The sequence below is a fragment of the Sceloporus occidentalis genome, unplaced genomic scaffold (assembly GCF_023333645.1).
Source record: "Sceloporus occidentalis isolate IW3139 unplaced genomic scaffold, rSceOcc1.0.p SCAF_6, whole genome shotgun sequence".
NCBI lineage: Eukaryota > Metazoa > Chordata > Lepidosauria > Squamata > Phrynosomatidae > Sceloporus > Sceloporus occidentalis.
In genome coordinates, this window is record NW_028316986.1 from 46,926,653 (window position 1) to 46,948,644 (window position 21,992).

At 38.6% G+C, this 21,992-nt stretch overlaps 1 protein-coding gene across 3 annotated transcripts in view; it reads right to left on the minus strand.

Moving 5' to 3' along the window:
- Positions 1-21,992, minus strand: part of LOC149310706 (BRISC and BRCA1-A complex member 2) — a 165,281-nt gene that overhangs the window by 87,275 nt on the left and 56,014 nt on the right. For all 3 annotated transcript variants that reach the window (XM_089529561.1, XM_089529562.1, XM_089529563.1), the window contains one exon: positions 15,320-15,429. In XM_089529561.1, coding sequence (XP_089385687.1) covers positions 15,320-15,429 — 110 coding nt within the window. The remainder of the gene's footprint in view (positions 1-15,319; positions 15,430-21,992) is intronic.

A 21,992-nucleotide genomic window follows, 5' to 3' on the forward strand; every position in this document is an offset into this window, starting at 1 on the left:
GATTCATATACTGTAAGCCATAGTATTTCAGATTGCTATGCATAGCTTGAAAGGGAAGAAAATTGACAGGAAGAGAATTAATTCATTTGAAAGGTGGTGCTGGAAGAGTTCTACAGATACCACTGACTGCCCTTCCTCAAAAAAAAAAGACAAATAAATGGCTCCAAAAAGAAATCAAGCCCAATTTTTCACTAGAAGCTAAAATGACTAAACTGTAGCTGTCCTACTTCAGTCATATCAGGACACAACATGACTCACTGGAAAAGAGATAATGTTGATGGTGGATGGTGGTAGGAAAAGAGAAGATCACATTGTAAAAGGATAGACTGAATGAAGGAGACACAGCCCTTAGTCTGGAAGACCTGAGCAAGGCTCGTGCAAGTTTCTCTTTTATAGGGTTGCCTTAAGTCAAAGCCATCTTGACAGCAAACAACAGATTTTGCTGCCAGAGGGACGGAAGGGGCATCTGGGCTTGTAGCAGGGTTTTGTCCTTGCATTTCCATCCTGTTGTAGATAGGTAGTTGTTTAAGGGTTAACTATTTAATATATTTTACATTTTTAAAAAGTACTATTACTTATTGTTTTAAACTGATTTCACTGCAAGTCAGTCTGAGATATGTGTGTGTGTGTTGTTGTTGTTTTGTGCTTTCAAGCCATTTCTGACTTACGGCGACATATTGCAAGGTTATCTGAGGCTGAGAGTATATGGGTTCTCCAAGGTCACCTAGTAGGTTTCCATGGTTGAGTGAGGATTCAGACCCTGGTCTCCAGAGTCGAAGTCCAATGCTCAAACCACTACGCCACAATGGCTCTCATGCACACACACACACACGGTTGGAAGACTGTCTGTAAGTGAGTACATGCCTGTTAACCCACAATGTGAAATACTAGTTAAAGTTCACTGTTTATGTGATCTCAGCTGGAAGCTGTGGGTGACAAGTGGCGGTGTTCTGTCATTTTCTGTTTTTGATCTGTCTTGTAGAGACATTCTTGAATTATCTTTTTAACCTAATTGGGCAGGTATTGTAGATCATAAAATATCTGCTGCAAATCCATGAGTCTGAATCCCCGTCTTGTGGATCTTAGCAGATATATTTGTACCAGAGGGCAAGGTTGTGAACAATAGATTTGGTAGCATATTCCTCTTTTAACCAAACATTTGTCCTGCTAGATTAGAAGACTGATAAATTGTGGTTCAATGGATGCTTATAATGAAGGAAAATTACAGTCACAGATCTAAAAGGATTATGAAACATAGATTAAATTCTGATTGAAGTGGAGATCTTCAAATTGTGTGAGATTGCCATGTTTTTGTTTTTTAATATAAGATTGCTCATAGCAAATGAAACTGGCCAAATAACAGTAATGAGTGTTATTACTGTTGGTCACAATTCACATCTGGACAAGTGCAAAACAAAGCCAAGAAGAAGAAGAAGAAGAAGAAGAAGAAGAAGAAGAAGAAGAAGAAGAAGACGACGACTTACAGAGGGAGTCAAAATTCATGCTTGTCAAGAACCTTGAACAATTATTCTTTTAAAATACTCATAGTAATCAGTAGGAAGACAAATTCTAGTTAACTGATTTAAATTTACTGTTACTCACTTCAGCAATTAGTCCCTGGGCTTTTGTGTTGTTGGTGGGAAACACTGCATGCAAAAAAAAAAAAAAAAAGATAAAGTAATGGCTGAAGCTTTCAATTTGGGAACAGCCAATGTGATGCCCCACTCAGGCTTCAACTGTGATAAGTGTACATTTAAGGGGATAAATTGGCAAATCTAAACAAGACCCTTTGGAGAAGCATTAAATAGTATGGCAAGTTGGTAATTTTGATATACTTTTTCTAGCAGGAGTCATGTTTTGTTCTAGCAGAGACATAATTTGTGTGGGCTGGGCAGTCTTTAGCGCTGCTTCAATGTGATTTCCTTTTTCCTGCCCTAAAATATTCTGCAAGTGTAACCAACACACTAAAGCAAAGCTAATTAGCTTTTTGATTTGTATGCATACAGAGACCCCCTTTAAAAAATAAAATACATATGATTTTTGCTATATTTACTTGAAAAGAAAAGCAGGCCAGGAATGTGATGCACCACTGGGAATATTATCAGGACATTTGTACCATGAAGTGCAACCTGAGATGGGATATAAATGATTCCATACATTTTGAAGGCTTACAAACATCATCTCCCCAAGTACAAAGATAGGTCTTTGGCTTCAACTTGCAGTGTCATAACAGGTTTGTGTAGTAGCACAGCTGGAAAAAACAACACTGAAAAGATCTATTGTTCAGAGAAATCTGCAGTAATTAAAAACTAGAAAGAAGCAAGTGTATATAGACTATGAAGTCTAGCCATGCATAGTTTAAATATAATACCCTACACACCCAAACAGTGCAACTTAAGTTAATCTAATTACATTATGACATGAGGAAAGAGGAATAAATCAGTAAGCCAATACTACATGCAAGTAATACAACGCTTTTTGTTTGTTAATCAAAGTAAACTGCTATGCAGTATTCAGACATAATGAATAACAAGTAAGACCATACTTCTCAGGAGGCAATACTACACCTCTTTATTTCATGAGCAGCAATGCTGGAAGGGACACTAACGGTTATCTTATCCAACCCAAACCCATGCAGGAAATCCACAGCTAAATCATTCCTGAAAAGGTGATCATCCAATGTCTGTTTTAAAATCTCCAATAAAGGAGAACCCTCCACTTTCCAAGGCAGTCTATTCCATTTGGAACAGCTCTTATGATCAGGATGCTCAGTCACAACTTCCCTTCTAATACTTTTGGTCTTCAACTCAGACCTTTCAGAACTATAATTAACTTTTTCTCCTTTAGGCATATCAAGACCTGAATAAATATTTATGTAATTAATATAAAATTTGAATCTGCTTGCCATATCTGAGATATGCTGACAACACCATAATACTAGAAGAGAACCTCACAGACCTGGAACAACTACTAAGGAAGATCAAAGAAAAAAGTGCAAAGGCAGGTTTACTGTTGAACATAAAGAAAACAAAAATAATGACCACAGAGAACTTATACACATTTAAACTAAACAACAAGGAAATAGAAATAGTAAAAGAGTTCTCATATCTGAGATCAAACACTGATCGGAATGGGGACTGTAGTCAGGAAATCAGAAGAAGATTAAGAATGGGGAGGGCGACTATGAAAGAACTAGAAAAGATACTACAATGCAAAGACATACAACTCAGCACAAACATCAGAATTATACAGGCCATTGTATTCCCTATTACCATGGATGGATGTGAGAGCTGGACAGTCAAGAAAGCAGATAGGAAAAAATCAACTCATTTGAGATGTGGTGCTGGAGAAGAATGCTGAGGATTCCATGGACAGCCAAAAGGACAAACAAATGAGTCCTAGAGCAGATCAAGCCAGAAATATCCCTAGAAGCCAAGATAACAAGACTTAGACTGTCATACTTTGGACACATCATGAGAAGGAATTAATCATTGGAAAATACAATAATGTTAGGAAAGGTGGAGGGAAGTAGAAAGAGAAGAAAGAGACCACAAATATGAATTTGCAGGAGCTGGGCAGAGCAGTAGAGGACAGGGGGGCTTGGAGATGTCTCATTCACAGGGTCACCATAGGTCGAGATCAACACGAAAGCAAGTTAACAACAACAATCATTTTTCCTCCACAGAAGCTTTCTAATCCAGTAGAACATTTCCACCGGGAGAATGAAGGAGCTGGCGATTCACTGGTTCCTCCCGCTCCTTGCAGTCCCCTATGCCCCTTGAAAAACTGCTCAACCTAGTTATGGGAGGTGATGGTGGGAACTGCAGGAGCAGAGAAGAATGAATGAAAACTGATGCTTTCATTTTCTGCCAGAACAGAACAATCTTAGCAGAACTCAATTGAAGTAGTATTCTGATATATTTTTTAAAAAATGTATAGCCTGCTAACTTCATTAAAAATTCTTGAAAAATAATATATCTCCAGAATGATAAAGGACAGGATAGATACATCTATCTGAGCAAGAACCTCTCATTTCATATAATAATGCTGTGTATAAAATTAAGTGCAAACAAAATAGAGCAACTACAATGGCAAATAAAAAAAAATAAAAGATCATACAGTCAGATAGCCTGCCCCAAATTTTCTTAAGTGTACCTTCTCACAACAACTGATTGACTTGCCTTAGTACTATGCCACATAGTAAGGGGAACATATGGCCTTCTAAATGCTGTACTCTTGAAACAGCTTCATTAGAGTCAACAGCCTGCTACCTGGTACTCCCCACCAGTACAAAGTGAACATGCACTGACCCTACTAGGGCCTTCATACTGAAGATTTGTTCAACCAATTTTTCCTAGAAATTCCCCTCCATTACTATCACACTATTGCCACTTTTTATACAGCATTTCAACATAGTGCTAATCTCTACTGTTACTTATTACACATTTAAAATGTAACTGATTCATAAATACAGATAAATAACTAATTAAATGAACTCCCATCAGCTGTAGCCAACTTGGAAATTACATAGGTGGTTGAAACTGGAGTCCACCTAAATTTGAGGGGATACTAGCTGCCCACTCCAGTCACATACTATTTACGATCCTCTTGCTTTTCCTTGAACATTGCCACTATATACACAAAACTGTTCAGTCTTAAACGGCCAGCTCAACACATATTAGTAGAACAAGATTCTCCCTTTTTAACCAGGGCAGCTCAAGCCATGGTTGCACTTCCATGAAATCGGCCATCATACCATCTAAGCTGACGGTGGCAAACTCTTCTTTAAGTGCAATTTGACTTAAAACACCTAGTTATAAAGTTAATGGAGGATTATGGTATTATTTATCCAATGTATGGTGAGGTAACCCATTTCATAGCATGGCTGCAATGGAGTAGGGATCACAGTGGATTCAGAGGAAGCAGGCACTCTCTCTCTTTCCTATCTCGAAATTGCCCACCCTAGTTTAAACATGTAAATTATAACAAAAGATTTTCAGAACAGTGTAGCAAAGTTTTGCAGTTGACAGCTTCCCCGCTGCCCCACTTGTATTCCTTTTTTTTTTTTTTTTTTTAGAGATAACTATCTTTGTACACTCCCTCTCTTGTTTTGTTAGTCAAAGCAAATCAAAGTGCTTGGTCCATTGCTATTAGCATTTTATCAGCAGAACAGTAACATTATTATTATTTAGTCATGAATGCAAGAAAAACTAGTATTATTTAGTCAGGAATGCTGGTGTAACTCATGATGGAATTTCAAGTTCAAAATGTTTTCAGCATTATGGGCAACACTAAAAAACAATGCACACCAAAATTCAAAAGGTATGGATTCAGCTCTTAGACTTTACACATTTTGATGATGAAGGATGCAATTTGAGGGAAAAATAGAAAGATCAAGTCATGTGTAAATTTATCTTGGAATTAAGTATTTATAGAAACATGCTGTTATGTAAATACAGACAGCCTCTAAGCAAATTTGTAATATTTAGATGGTTTCAACAAGTTATCTTTAGAGAATAATTTGATAAGCAAAGAGGAGTTATAGTTCAATCTGCAAACCACTACACAATGCTGGTTATCTTCTATCCTTTACTTATTGAAACTTACATGTGTGTTGTGTGCCTTCATGTTATTTATGATTTATGGCAACCTATCCTGGGATTTTATTGGCAAGATTTGTTCAGAGGTTTGCCACTGCCTTCTCCTGAGGCTGAGAAAGTGTGACTTGCCCAATGTCACCCACAGGGTTTCATGGCCAAGCAAAAAATCAACCCCTGGTCTCCAGAGTCATAGTCAAACACTTAAATCACTATGTCATGCTGTCTCAAAGCTTGCTTATACTGGAAACTAATAGATAGATAGATAGATAGATAGATAGATAGATAGATAGATAGATAGGGTTTACTGATTAACAGAAAGATGACAGCTTCTTGAAAGGAGTTCCCTATGAATTGATAATTCTGCAACTGGTCTGCTCTCCCAGTTATGAGCAAATATTTATAGACTGAATTTGGAAACAGTTGGATAGAATGAGTCAAACAACAATTCAGAGTTTAGAGTAACTAAAATGTAAACACGCAACTCCAGTTGGTACTAATTTCAATACAGTGTGCTTTCATACTTGTTTAAAAAGGAGGCAGTGAGAATTTGGTATCTCCCGACTTGCAAAATTACTGCTAAATTACTTGATTCTCAAATCCATGTTACTCATTCCACTTAAGTGTCCTTTGTGACATCATCTATTTAACAATGGTAATAATGATTTTGAAACTGTGCCTTTAAGTGCTATCTTCCCTTGTCATTTTCATGAAGGATAAAAAAGTAAAAAAGTGCATGTGATTTCATTCAGTCTTCCCTTTCTTCAATACTTTGAAAATTCTGGAAGGGAAATGGGTCAGATTTGTAAGAGAGGTAACAAAGACACAAAGTAAAGAAGCTTTTTTAAAATAGTAACATCTTGAAAAATTGTTGGTACTGCTAAATTTACACAACATCTGCATAGTGGAAAAGATGAGTGGGTTCATATTTTCTTCTCTGATTAGTGACTACTTTCAATGGCTAAAGTAGGGGCCATGGTGGCGCAGTGGTTAAATTCCAGTACTGTAGCCACTCACTCACAGTCGTAAAGTGGTGAGTTCGATACCAGACAGGGGTTCCAGGGTTGACTCAGCCTGGCATCCTTCTGAGGTCCCTAAAATGAGTACCCAACTTGTTGAGGGCAATTAGCTTACACACTGTAAACCACTTAAGCACTCCCTATACTGATAACCAGTATAGAAATGTATGTGCTATTGCTATTGCTAGGGGCCCAATCTAACCTTCAAATCATTTTGTTCAGCATAGGACACCTAGAAAAGAATGGGAAAGCAGGACATAGAACTGGGTTAAGGACTGCTAATAGTGCATCCATCACACCTCATTAAAGATATGTGTGCAAAGTAACTCTACTTGTACTCATGTCAAACATTCCATACTGGCCTCTTTGTTAATGTTTCAAGATTGATCAGATGAAAGCCTTCTTTCTGAATGTAATTATATAAAAAGCTCAACAACAAACTTCAGCAACTCTTGCAAACTTTTGTCAAGTTACAAATCCAAACAGAACATGTCATGGCCTGTAGCTAATAAAGTAAACCCTATAGGTTTCTGGAGGCTTTTTATGGTTCTGACAGAATTACAAGAAACTAGACAGAACACTAAGCATCTCAAATGTAATTTCACCTGAATATCCAAGACACTGTAATGTATTCAATCTACATTTAGCCAAATTATCTTTTCAGCATAGAAAATATATGACAAATGTGAATATTACAAGAGTCATAATCAAAAGAAAAGAACTAAAACAACTATTCATGTTTTTTGCAGGAGGTCCTTTCACGTGAACTGAAGATTTGTCAAGAAAGACTGATTTTCTTATCCCTAAGAACACATCATGAAAGGTGAGCAGTGAGTATTCAAATTTAACTACTGCTCTCAGAAGAACACTGCTCAATAGAGTTTTTCTCCTTTCAGTCCCTGTACTTTCTGCATGCATTCTACTTGCAGTACTCATGAGGGAAATACTGAAGAAATTAAAAGAAAGTGTACAGCCATCTGCTTTGAGAACACCACAAATTATCATCAAATAATTTATTCCATAGTGTCATACAGGGGTTATCAAATAAAGCCAGACATAATTTAATATTCTGAAGATTTGTTTCTTAGGTAAAATGGTAGTTTGTTATTCTTCTACAGTAGGTAAACAAACAATTTTAGAAGCACTTGTTGAAGCAGAACAGGTAGAATGCTAAATAATTATTTCAGAGTGATGAAGTAATTTAAGTTATCCAGTACAGTTGTGCCGGCCCAACTGTGTGCTAGGGCTGAACTAGGGCTGAGTGTTTACATGCTCAAAGCCCTAGTTCCACCACACGTGTGCCACTATGGCATGCTCCTGTCCACATGAGGCGTGCCATTATGACGCATGGGAGGTGTAGCGCCCTAACAGCGCTGGACAGAAGGAGCGTCATCGGCAGCTTCTTTTTGCTCCTGAGAGGGAGCAGATCGTTGCCGCGGCATGTGGTTGCCACGGCAACAATCCAGGGCTAAAAAGGGCGGCATTTAGTTGCCTGTCTGTCGAGCCCCTTGGTTAATTAATAAAATAAAAGTTCCTTTTTACACAATCTTTTTATGCCTGTCTAGTCTCCCTTTGCTTCTGATCTTCTATTTAGCTGGAAGCATTTTTAGCAGCAGTAGCAGCAGCACAGAGAGAATGGAGGAGGGTGGGACAGACAGACATTCGGTGTCAGGTTTCAGCAGCGTGTCAGCAGTTATCATTGCAATACAGCTCAAGCTGAGAAAGAATTGATTTCTTCTCTAACCAGTTCTACTGTAGATATGCGTGCCTGCCTACAACAGGAAAGGTAAAAATCATCAGCCTCCAGAATCCCATACTGAGCATGTATGAACAGCAAAACAGAAAGGGAAGGGGAGACCAGGTACCCCAAGCATGATTAAAAAGCATAGACCTGTATATTTGGCCACAAAAACAGAAATAATTTTAAAAATGGAGGCTGGTGAAAGTACTTTATATACTCATGTATAAGTCTAGAAATTTAGGTTTTAAAAAATGACCCAAAAACTCTGAGTCGACTTATCCATGGGTCAATGTATGCAGAGTATCTTAACTCTTATTTAAAATGAGAAACTATCCCCTGGTGAAAAGCAAGAGTATAATCTATCCTGGAATCACTCACCCTCCCTACTCTCTCATCCATCCAGCCTTAAGACTAAGCACATAGAGTCATATCTGCTGGAATTTTGTAAATTCTTTGACATTGTTTTACTTTGCTACATCCTTTAGATCCTTGCTATATGCTTCTAAGTTTTACCCTCGACTTATCCATGGGTCATAGCAAAATCCATAATTTTTGCCCCAAAACTTGCCCTCGACTTATACATGAGGTCGACTTATAGTCGAGTATATACGGTAAATATTATTGCTAGAAGCTTTTTCAGATCTTCAGAAAGATTCAAAATGTTTTTGTTTATATATTCAAGGTGTACCTAACATGGTTGTTTCATTTTATATGCACATATTGTAAGTTTGTAATGAAAAATTTGCTGAAATATGTTGAACTATTTTTTTCTTTTTTTGGATGACGTTGGTTCCACCTATCCCTATTTTTCCCTGTTTTTTTTTCTGTTTCTGGTATCAAAGTTTTTGTTACTGAACTCATGACCAGGAACACATCTGCTTTGCTAACTGAAGTATACTTGTACTCAGAAAAATGGGTTGTTACAGTAACTTCCTTAAAATAATATTGTGACATGCTTCTTGACTAATCTTTTTAGATGGATGTTATCTAATTAAACTATGAGTGGAGAAAGTGTGACCTGTGACACCTATGAAGCCCCTCAACCTCACATTTATAATCTCAGATGTCCCAAGCCCTATATTTACAAAAGCACCCGAAATCTGACCAAAATGCCCTGAAACCAAACACTAAGGTAGTGGTTTATGTTGTCCATCCCCTGGATCCCCTCCCTCCCCATAAAAGCAAAAGAAGAAGGGAGGGAAGGAAGGAAGAAGGCAAAGCATAAAATAGTAACTTGAAGAGATGTAACATCACTCCCAATGCACCTGAATGCATGTGTGTGCCACGGGGATGAAAACTCTCCACAACTGCCTACTCATGACAAATGCCAATCATTCAATATATAAAGAATATTTAGAGGTGCCAAAAGAATGATAGAGGAAGTCTAACACTGCTTGATCACATACCAAACTTGTCAGAGACCACTGCTGTCAAAGAATCAAGCAACATCATCATGTGCCTTTATTGTCATGTCTAAATTGTGGCAATTAGGAACGGAGCAACTGGGGTGTGAATGTTCAAACCTTTGCTTCCTTGCTGCAGTCTCAGTCCTGGTGAGTGTTTTCCTTCCAATGGAAATAACTTTTCACAGGACTGCAGCATGGCAGGAAAGGTGTTAAACTCCCTCTTCCCAGCCACTGCAATCCTGGAGAATGATCAGATCCTTCAGCTGCTGCTATCTGCATTTTTGAAATTGTTCCTGTTAAATGCAAAGGCACATTTAATGTTTCTTGGTCCATACTGTCGTGAAGCTATGTTCAGGCAATTTGACTAGAGTAAATCTTCATAAATGACTAAACCTGTACAACTGCAGTTTGATTATTAGGTTTTAATTATACAGTGGGCCCTTGCTTTACACGGGGGATCCGTTCCAGACCCCCCCCTTGCATAAAGGAAAATGCGCGTATGCTTGAGCCTCATTATATCCAATGGGGCTCGCGCTCAAAGCACGCGCCATTCGCAAGTCCCATTGGATATAATGAGGCCCGTGCTCACCGTGCAACCATGCATGTGCACCATGCATTCTCCAGTTTCCCCGGTGGCTTCAACGTATGCTGAAAACCGCCTATAAGGAGCCCACGTATGGCGTGGGCTCACTGTACACACATAGCCCAGAACAGAATACTCAAGGCATTTAAAAAGCAAATATATTCACACTGAATATCCACTTTAAAAAATTGGACATATTTGTTCTATACATTTCCTAAACTCAATGCTTTCTTCTGTCAATATCACTGAGCAAGTAGACTCCTCACCTTAAATACCTTGTCCATTTAAGGATATTACAAACACTAGAAGTTTTTATGTCTCTTTTCCAGGTCCACAACTTGTAGCTTTCTCTGTGGAAACCTTCATTTATTAAGACATGAAGCAAAACAAGAACATTTTCCATGAATGCTTATCACTAAGGTAAAGTACATGTAAGCCTAAAGCTCTGAAGCAAACATTTCAAGACAGAAGCACAAGAGGGGAGGCTGGAAAAAGAACAGAAGCATATTCGACTCCAAAAATGGAAGAAAGGAAATCTAATGAAGGCAGTTGATTTCTATATCTAACTTTTCCATTTTAGGAACAAAATTAGTTTTATTAGAAAATCTGTTTGTTATATGTATAATACAATAACTTTACAGTAAAATATTATGACATTTACTTGGACATTTACTCTATGATTCTATTCTATTCTATAATTCTACAGACAGATATTGGATTAGTCTTTAGATTCCTGCCTGCAGTTCAGTGAGTATGTTCTAATAGCTTCATTCATGTACTGCACATTTCAGGAAAGCTTTGACTCCTATATAGAATTTTTAAGAGGAATGCCGTACAAAACACGTGCAGCAAATGTCTTCATGCTAATCTTCATTAAAAAGATATGATCAAAATTAAACAGTGCTCCTAGCACCTGTAGAATCCAGCTCACAATGCTGTACTCATACAACGCATCTAAAGCTATGGTGCTTCACCAACAGACATTTATGCCCTCGGCAGCTATGTCATTATGTCTGGGTTGCTAGCAGAACATGACGCAAGGGGGAAAACAGAGATAGAAGATGGCAACAGGAAAGCAGAAAGTTGATATTTTATCTACAACAGTTATCACAAAAAAGCATGGATAACTCTCCCATTCCAACCATAATAAACCCCACATTTGTCTTCACCCTGCCATTCATCAGATAGGTTGAAGAACTAGACTTCTCACAGTTATATCATGGCATAGCAAGAGACTAATATAGGCTGCAGCTGGTAAATTCAGATCTACAGAATAATAAATATAATATTTCTTACCCACCTCTCCTCATGGATTGAGGTGGGGAACAACAATTAATGAACACACAACGTCAGTTAAAACACATAAGTTAAAACACATATACGTTTAAAAGAAAAAATAAGATGTGTACATATTAAAATAATCCACATTTAAAATTCACAATTTAAAAATTATAAATCATAAATCCAGGATAAACCTGCCAGAACAGACCGGACTTTAATTCAGTTTTAAATTCAGAAAGCATATTCAGCTGGCAAATCTCTTCCATCAGGTTATGTGTCCTTAGAATTCTGTTTAGGGACAACTGAGGAAAAGGTCCTCTGGCTGACAGTTGCCAACCTAGTCCTGGCTGAGTGGAGTAAATGTCCACCAGAGGACCTGAGCACACAGGGTGGATTATATGGAAGAAGGTGATCCTGTAGGTAACCTGGACCCAAACCATGTAGGGCTTCCAAGAAAATAACCAACAATTTGTAGCTTGCCCAGAAACTAATTGGAAGCCAATGGAGCATGATCACTCCTGGATGTCTCAGAAATCAATCTGGCTGCCATATTTTGAACTAACTGAAGTTTCCAAACTTGGTATAGAGGTAGCTGAACGCACAGTTCGTTGCAGAAGTCCAGCCTTGAGGTTACCAGTGCATGCACTACCATCTTTATGTACTCCAGCTCTACGAAGGGGTGTAGCTGGCATAACAGCCAAAGGTGATAGTAAATACTCCTAGCCATCACATCTATCTGAGCTGTTATTTCAAGCAATGGATCCAGAAGCACCCCCAAGCTACAAACACAGTCTTTCACAAGGAATGTAACCTCATCTGGAACTGACTGACACATCTCTAAATCCAGGTTAGGACCTTTGACATAAGCACCTCCATCTTGTCTGGTTTCAGTGACCTGCAGAGAAGTGACCAGTGGGGTCCGACAGGGCTCTTTCCTGGGGCCCGTGCTATTCAACATCTTCATCAATGACTTGGATGACAGAATTGGGGGCATACGCATCAAATTTGCAGATGACACCAAATTAGGAGGAATAACTAATACCCCAGAGGACAGGATCAAAATTCAAAATGACCTGAATAGACTAGAAAGCTGGGCCAAAGCTAACAAAAGGAAATTCAACATGGAGAAATGTAAGGAACTGCACTTAGGGCGGAAAAATACAATGCACAGATATAGGATGGGGGACACCTGTTTGAATGAGACTACGTGTGAAAAGGATCTAGGAGTCCAAGTAGACCACAAGTTGAACATGAGTCAACAGTGTGATGTGGCAGCTAAAAAGGCTAATGCAATTTTAGGTTGCATCAATAAAAGTATAGTGTCTAGATCAAGAGAAGTAATAGTGCCACTCTATTTTGCTTTGGTCAGGCCCCACCTGAAATATTGTGTCCAGTTCTGGGCACCACAATTAAAAAAGGACATTGAGAAACTGGAGCATGTCCAAAGGAGGGCGACTAAAATGGTGAAGGGTCTGGAAACCATGTCCAATGCAGAACGACTTAGGGAGCTGGGGATGTTTAGCCTGGAGAAAAGAAGGTTAAGAGGTGATATGATAGCCCTGTTTAAATATTTGAGGGGATGTCATATTGAGGAGGGAGCAAGCTTGTTTTCTGCTGCTCCAGAGAACAGGACCCAGAACAATGGATGCAAGCTACAGGAAAAGAGATTCCACCTCAACATCAGAAAGAACTTCCTGACAGTAAGGGCTGTTCGACAGTGGAACACACTCCCTCGGAGTGTGATGGAATCTCCTTCTTTGAAGGTCTTTAAGCAGAGGCTGGATGGCCATCTGTCAGGTATGCTTTGACTAAGATTTCCTGCATGGCAGGGGGTTGGACTGGATGGCCCTTGTGGTCTCTTCCAACTCTCCAATTTTATGATTCTATGATTCAGCTTCAATTTGTTTTTCTTCATCCAGCCTATTACCTTCTCCAGGCATTCATTCAGTGGAAGCACACTATCCTTAGCTGAGGGTGATTTGAAGGCATGGAGAAATAGATTTGGCTGTCATCAGCATATTGATAGCACCCCAGCCCATGCCTTCAGATGACCTCTCCCAGCAGTTTCATGTAGATGTTGAATAGCATTGGGGATAGAATGGTACCTTGTGATATGTCATATAACAGCTCCTTTTTGAGGAGCAGCTATCCACAAGCACCACCATCTGGAACCTGCCCAAGAGATAGAACCAGAACCACTGAAGCACAGTGCCTCTGATTATCAAACCCCTAGCCTGGTCGATGGTATGCTGCTGAGAGGTCCAAAAGCACCAGTATAAGTCCACATCACCTCACCTCTTCATAAGCAGTTATCAGAGGAGCTGGCTATTGATGAATCACACACTTAGTATTGAGCAGTGATTGCTTCTTCACACACACACACACACACTTTTGTTCCCTTTAAGTCATTTCTGATTTTTGACAACCCTAAGGTGAATCTATCATGGTTTTCTTGGAAAGATTTGTTTACAGAATGTTTGCCATTGACTTCTTCTGAGCCTAAGAGCATGTGACTTGTTCAAGGCCAGCTAGTGGGTTTCATGGCCAAGCTTTGATGGCTACAGATTGAGATAACTTTAAAGGAGGATTGGGCAAGTTCATGGATTTGTCAAAGTCATGGATGATAGACATATGCTCCTTCTACTACCAGAAGCAACATTCCTCCATATATCAGCTGCTGGACAGAATGAGCCATATGGCGCTATTGCACTCATGTCCTGCTTGCAGGCTTCCTATAGCATCTGGTTGGTCAGTGGGTGAATAGTACGTTGAATTAGACAAGCCTTTGGTTTGTTAACTGCCCTAGAGTTGATCTCAACCAATGGAGACCCTGTGGATGAGACATCTCCAAGACCTGCTGTCTTCCACTGCTCTGCTTAGTTCCTGCAAACCCATATCTGTGACCTCCCTAATACAATCCATCCATATTGCATTCAGCCTTTCTCTCTTTCTGTTTCTCTCCACCTTTCCTAGCATTATTGTTGTTTCTAATGATTCATGCCTTCTCATGATGTGTCAGAAGTATGACAGCCTCAGTTTTGTCATCTTGGCTTCCAGGGAGATTTCTGGCTTGATCTGATATAGAAACCATTTGTTTGTCTTTTTTGCTGTCCACAGGATCCTCAGCACTTTTCTCCAGTACTACATCTTGATTGAATTGATTTTCCTTCTGTCTTCTTTCTTAACTGTCCAGCTCTCACAGCCATACATGCTAATAGGGAAAGCAATGGCTTGTATGATTCTGACATTTGTGTTCAGCTGTCCATCTTATATTTCTCCCTATTAATGGAATCTGGGATACCATCAGGAATTATAAAAGCCCAAAATGCAAAAAGATTAAATGTCAAGAGGAATTTAATGAAACCTTTAATGAATATCATTTCAAAGAACTGGAGGCTACTTGCAGTACTCAGCTCTAATAGTATCACATATTTAGGAAGAAATTGGCAACAGTAATCATGCAGCTTCACCAACATAGCCATTTACATTATTATGTGTATTATTATTATTATTTTTATTATTATTAAAGTTTATTTCTAGAGCACTGTAATTATACACAGCTATCATCATTTTGAATTTTCCTAAATAAAAGTCAAAGTGGCTTTATGCTTCCCAAAATTTCACATATATTCAATGAGAGACATCTGAATCTTGGAAGAGTGGGAGTACCATACATCCAGTGGTGTACTTACTGTTCAATTCGTGGTGACAAATACAATTTGGGAAAAACCTGAGTAGCTTCTGTATCCTCAAAGCTGACTGACAGAAGAGCAACATCTTCTCCAGGGTCTTCACTTGCATCCTAAACATGCATATATACACAAAAAGAAAAATTACTGTATATACTCATGTAAGTCTAGAAATTTTAGTCAAAAATCGACTACACAAACCTAGGTCAACTTATCCACGAGTCAATGTAAATACTATACTTTAATTCTTATTAAAAAGGGAACCATCCCCTGGTGAAAGACAAGAGTGTAATCTGTCTTGGAAGTGCTGACTTCCCTCTACTCTCTACTTTAGCGTTAGCCAAAACAGTTATGCCTGCCATAATTTTGTAAGTTCTTTGGCATTGTTTTCCTTTGCTTCATCATTTAGATCCTTTGTTGCATGTCCCTAAATTTTACCCTCAACGTATCCAAGGGTCATATCAAAATCCATAATTTTGCCCCCGAAACCTGCCCTCAACTTATACGTGAGGTCAACTTATAGTCGAGTATATATGGTATGTTTCAGACCAACTGTAGTCATGAACTAGTTGCAAAAGAGAGTCCAAGGCCTGTCTGTAAGGTCTTCAAACTGCACAGCTGGTCTTAAAACAAATGTCTAAAAACAACCTCCTCAGCACAAGGATCAGATTAGAAATATATTAGTAGGAACTAATTTGCATATTTTGTTTGCATGTGGCTGACATAAATTACATGCCACTGTCATGAACATGGCAGATGTCAAATTACTGCTAGTGGGCATGTCACAATATTCTTATACAGAAATTGCTGCCTTCAAAACTCAAGTCAGCTGTTATAAAAATATCTTGAGAAATGGAAAATAAGGAAATGGCTGGATTTTAATTTGCTTCATGATTGTAGTCCTGAAACATATGCTACCAGAGTTTTAAACTATCACACCATAGTTGTGAGTAGCTATGCAATTGCATTGCTTTCCAAAGTTCCTACTCTTCTGGAGAATAAAATATTCTAGCAATGTATTTTCATAACTCAGAACCAGAAAATTGTATGTAGAAAGTTCTTGGGTTCAGTCTGTGCCACCTGCATTTAAAAGAATCTCTAGTAGGAAGCTACTAAAGTCATTTCAGATCCTGTAGAATTGCTGTCATTAGCAGTTGACAGTATTGGGCTTGGCAGACAGGTGGATTGGTGGAACTGAGAAAGGCAGCTTTCTATTTCAAAAAGGTGGTCTCTCCATGTAATTGTCTTCTCTAGCACTGCTATTATTTATTATTATTATACTTTATTTATATAGTGCTGTAGATTTAAACAGTGCTGTACATACAATTAATAAAAATGATAAAAATGAAACCTGCCAATGGCATACGTTCTACAGGATAATAGCAAAATACATATAAAACAATAGCTAATAATACAAGATACAGTTATATAAAATAAGCAGGCAACAAATTAAAAACTACCTTTCAAATGTGCCAGTTTTCTTTCTGTGAGATGTCTTCACTATCCAGTTTTCACAACCACACATTGAAATTTAAAATAATATGGTTTGAATTATTCTAACTTTGGTATTTAATTATCTTTACAACTGAAGAGCTTATCTAGTTCCTTCACAGTGACCTTTCTAAGCCTTAGTCTTATACAGATGTCTCAGTTTTGATTAATAACTGAGCTAAGGTATAGGAAACCTTTTGTCCTATATAAAAATGTGTGTATTGAAATAATATCTTACGATGTGTTGTAGGATGCAATAAAGCCATATTAGCTTCAGGATGCCCATTGACACTTGAATCTTGCTATTCCCATCTTTTTTAATAATATACTAATCCCACTCTTGGAGAGAAAAGAGGATATAAATAAATTGACTAAATTGATTGATCAATTATCCCTGGTTTCTTTGCCCATTCATCTCTGAGTATGGATGGGTTATTATATATCATTGCTACAGATAATGTCAGTAATAGTGATCTAATTCAAAGGTTAGTCATAAAATGCATGGCATTTTAAATTATAAAAATTAATTTGATGGGATAAGAAATTTTTAAACTACACTGTGAAATTTGGAGCACTTAATACCTTAGCAGGAATAAACAAGCCTATAAGACTAATTTCTCATCTTCCAGTTCTTCCTGAAATCTCTCACTAAAATGACTTGTATGAGTTTCCACTTGCCACCATACCACTAATAAAGTCAACTCTATTTTTTGTGCATTGAACATCCCTCATAAGAGACACAATTATGATAATTAATATAGCTGTGTACACTGAAAATGCTCAAAAAGTCTTCCCGTGACTCTACTTCTTCGATTATAGCCAATCTTACAGAAGAGACAAGCCATTTTAAGTAAAAGTGACCTTGAGAAAAGGATGGAACAAGAAAGCAGCAGTAGTACTGCAATGATTTATGAGCTGTTTCCTAGGAACAGAGAGATGAAAGTCCAGTTTGCCTTTACTACAACATTTGTGATTCCCATTTTTCTACCTCTCACATGGCAAGAATTCATGCACTTAAGTAGCACAGTCTGCAGTTCTCTCTACCCCTTAGTCTGGGTATATTTGCACTGTTGACTGTACAAACCTAAGGCACTTAAAATTTTGAAATTTTAATTTTGCATGTTCAGGGGTAAGCAAAGTGTAGCCCACAGTTCAGCTCCCCATGGCCTCCGGGAAAGCCTGCAAATCTCCCTAAAATGGTATATGATTACCACTCCAGAAACAAAGTAGTCTGAAATCAAGGCTTGCTCCCTCTTCCCTAAGTCTCAGATGAGGGGTAGGAAGTCACAAAGCAAAACTTTAGGAAAGCTGATTTTAGTAAACAGAGAAATACTGGGGGTGATCCCATGGTCAGAAATACTAAAAGAGAAGGGAGTTCAAGACAGATGGAAATTTATTAAAAGGGAGATACTGAAGGCATGATTTCAAACAGTTACAGTGAGGAAGAAAAAATGGGTAATGTTTCAAGAAACCAGGATGGATGACAAAGGAGCTTTCAACTGAGCTAAGTTTTAAACGGAACATGTATAAGAAATGGAAAAATGGGGAAATCACCAAAGAGGAATTCAAACAGATAGCAAGCACATCTAGGGGTAAAGTCAAAAAAGCTAAAGAGCAGAATGAACTCAGGCTTGCTAGAGGTTAACAACAACAAAAAGGGCTCTTTTGGATATGTCCACAGCAAAAGGAAGAAGAAGGAAACGGTAGGGCCACTGTGTGGAGAAGATGGCAAAATGCTAACAGGGGGCAGAGAAAAGGCAGAATTACTCAACACCTTCTTTGTTCAGTCTTCTCAGAAAAGGCAAAGGGTGCTCAACCTGAGTAAAATGGAGCAGAGGACAGAATAGGGAAATTTCAGCACAGAATAAGTAAAGAGATAGTACAGGAATACCTTGTTAATCTAAATCTATTGGGTGCAGTTCTGGGCACCACAATTTAAAAAGGATGTTGAGAAACTGGAGCATGTCCAAAAGCGGGAAACTAAAATGGTGAAGGGTCTGGAAACCATGTCCTATGAGGAATGACTTAGGGAGCTGGGGATGTTTAGCTTGAAGAAGAGAAGGTTAAGAGGTGATATGATAGCCCTGTTTAAATACTTGAAAGGATGTCACATTGAGGAAGGAGCTAGCTTGTTTTCTGCTGCTTCAGAGAACAGGACCCAGAACAATGGATGCAAGCTACAGGAAAAGAGATTCCACGTCAACATCAGAAAGAACTTCCTGACAGTAAGGGCTGTTCGACAGTGGAACAAACTCCCTCGGAGTGTAGGGGAGTCTCCTTCCTTAGTAGTCTTTAAACAGAGGCTGGATAGCCATCTGTCGGGGATGCTTTGATTGAGATTTCCTGCATGGCAGAATGGGGTTGGACTGGATGGCCCTTGAAGTCTCTTCCAACTCTATGATTCTATGACTTCTGCATCATCATCATCATCATCATCTGGTCACTGTGTTGTGCTGGTGCTTGTTTTGGAGCAGCCACCTTCACTAATCCCTCTCTCCTTCTCAAAGTTTCTTAAACCGTGATGAGTCAGAACTCAGAGGAAGAGCACCTGTCAGTCAGGGACGTAGCCAAGGGGGGGGTGTTCTTGGGGTCCGGACCCCCCTTCCGTTAGATAAAATGAATGGTGTATGCTGCCATGCCGCCGCACCCAAGCCCAATTATAATGGTAGCACTTAGTCTTGACACCCCCCCCCCTTCCCAAAATCCTGGCTATGTCCCCTGTGTCAGTGCTGGAAAATACTGAGCTGCCTCAGGAGTCACTTAATATAGGATTATAGGATAGCTGCTCTCTGTCTTTTCCTACTTTACTGTCAGCTTTCTCAGTTCTGCTTCAACCTACATAGTCCTACTTTAAATGGTTAAAGCTGTTGTGGAGTTTCCTTTCTTAATCTGAGGAAAAGTGGTCTGTATAATCATTAGCAAAAAGCCTGGTACAAATGTCTTACTTCTTCAGTTCTGCCTAGGCTCTCAACTTTGTTTCCATTTAATTCTTGATTTCACTTGTCTCTCTCTCATAGGGCCTGAACAGACAGGCCAAAATCAAGCAGTTTCAGGTCACTTTGGAGGTATGCTATTTAAATGATTCATGCGCCCTAAGGGGCCGGAAGCCACACCAAAGCCACGCTCCAGTACTAAGGACTGGAGCACAGCTTTGGCACAGCTTTTGGCCTCTTAAGATGCATGCGTCATTTAAACAGCATACCTCCAAAGTGACCTGAAGCAGCTTTACTTTGGCCTGTTTGGGCCCATAGATTCTCCCAGCTACATTTGTATTCTCCCTTCTTCTGTATTACTCTCTTTCAGACACCTACCTGCCACCACACACTATTCCTTGCTAAACCAACCGTATTCTCTCCCCCCCCCCCATCTCTTGAACTCTTTTCTCCTTTCCTTCTCACCTAAACAAAACATTGAAACCATGACAGGAATATGCTAACTTTTCAGCATTGTCCAGTTTAAGTACCATTAAACTTAACAGAGCTTGCTTCTAAGCAGACAAACATAGACAGGATTACTGTTAGTCTTTCCATCATTCCATGGCCCTAAAATGCTTTTTAAAAATTAGTAGCAAAAAAGTTTGGTAATGATATTGCTGATTTTGATTATTATCATATTTTTCATTTTGTTTTGATTATTATTATATTGAGGCTGAGGGATGATTCTACTACATTGACTGGAATAACTATATTTTAAAAGAAACTGAGAATAGGAGAGGCTATATTTTGGCATTATATTTTGCCATATTAATACTAACATTTTGCTGTGTAATAATGAAATCAGAATGAGAATAATGAAATCAGAACATGTACAATTAATTGCATATTTATTAACAGTTGAACAAATGTGCATTTATAGTAATGGAAAAAATCCCTCTCTCTCCAACAAAGACAGTATGAATATACAGTTACCCATCCAAGCCCATGGGCTTGAGTTCCACGGACTTGGAAACCCACGGGGGGCAACCATCATTAACGTCAATGAGACATGTGCCCATGGCGCATGCCCCAGATGCACGCGGCCCACATGCACACGCCCCTTTCAAGTCTATGGGGCTTGAATATGCTCACATTTTGGAACTCATGGGGGGAGGGGTCCAGAACGGATCCCCTGCAAGTTCCAATGGTCAGCTGTATAGGATATTGTTTAAATGGTAAATGTGATCACTGTGAATTGAGAGCCTACTGAAAACAGAACAACCATTTTATAGAAAAATGGTCCGTTTATACAATTTTGTTGTTGCCATGTGCCTTCAACTCATTTATGAGTTATGGCAACCCCACTGACAACCCCTATCATGAGGTTTTCTTGGCAAGATTTGTTCAGAGGGGATTTGCCTTTGCCTTACTCTGAAGCTGAGAGAGTGTGACTTCCCCAACCTCACCCACCCCTTCCCACACATAATAGTATACCCTTGTGTTTAAAAAAAGAATTGGATTTAATAATTATACATTTTCAAAATAAAGAATCAAACACACTCTTTAACTAATATGTCTACCAATTTAATTTGTGCTATGATCATTAGCAAAATTTAAATTCATATTACTGTTAGTGATGTACATTCAGAACAACTTTTCAGAATAAATTTATCTGATGAACAAAACAATTGAACAATAGTGTATCCTTTTCTAAAAAAATGGTTCCTGGCAAGTATTAATTCCCAGACACATTCAAAGCACAAAGGACAAACACATTGTTTTCCTGAATCCTCTATTACCTACTGTAACTAAAAACTGGGAATTTACTGGAACTGAGGATTTATTATGAGTCAGAGTGTTAACAGCCAGTCCAACCAAAACATCTGCTCTACACTGTTACAACTGCAATAATTCATTTCCTCTTATATTTGGAGTAGAACCAAATTGTATAGTAAGGCTCTTGTTCCTTTAAAAAAATGAAGTAACCAAAAATCAGGTATAAACTCAGGAAAAAATATCTATTTTTCAAAAGAATGTTTATGCCATATAAAGAACACATAATTGCTTGTAACTTCAACACCCATGTGAGATGATTTTCTGTGTTCCCAGTTCAGCATTTTAGCCTCATAACAATTTTCAACATTGCTCTTCAAGTCACACTGATGGACACAGCTTTCCGCCCTAACTTTCTTCACGATTAATATATATAGCCTTCGACAAATAGATAGTAATCAAGATGGCTTCATCATTCTAGAGTTCTTGTAATTTCA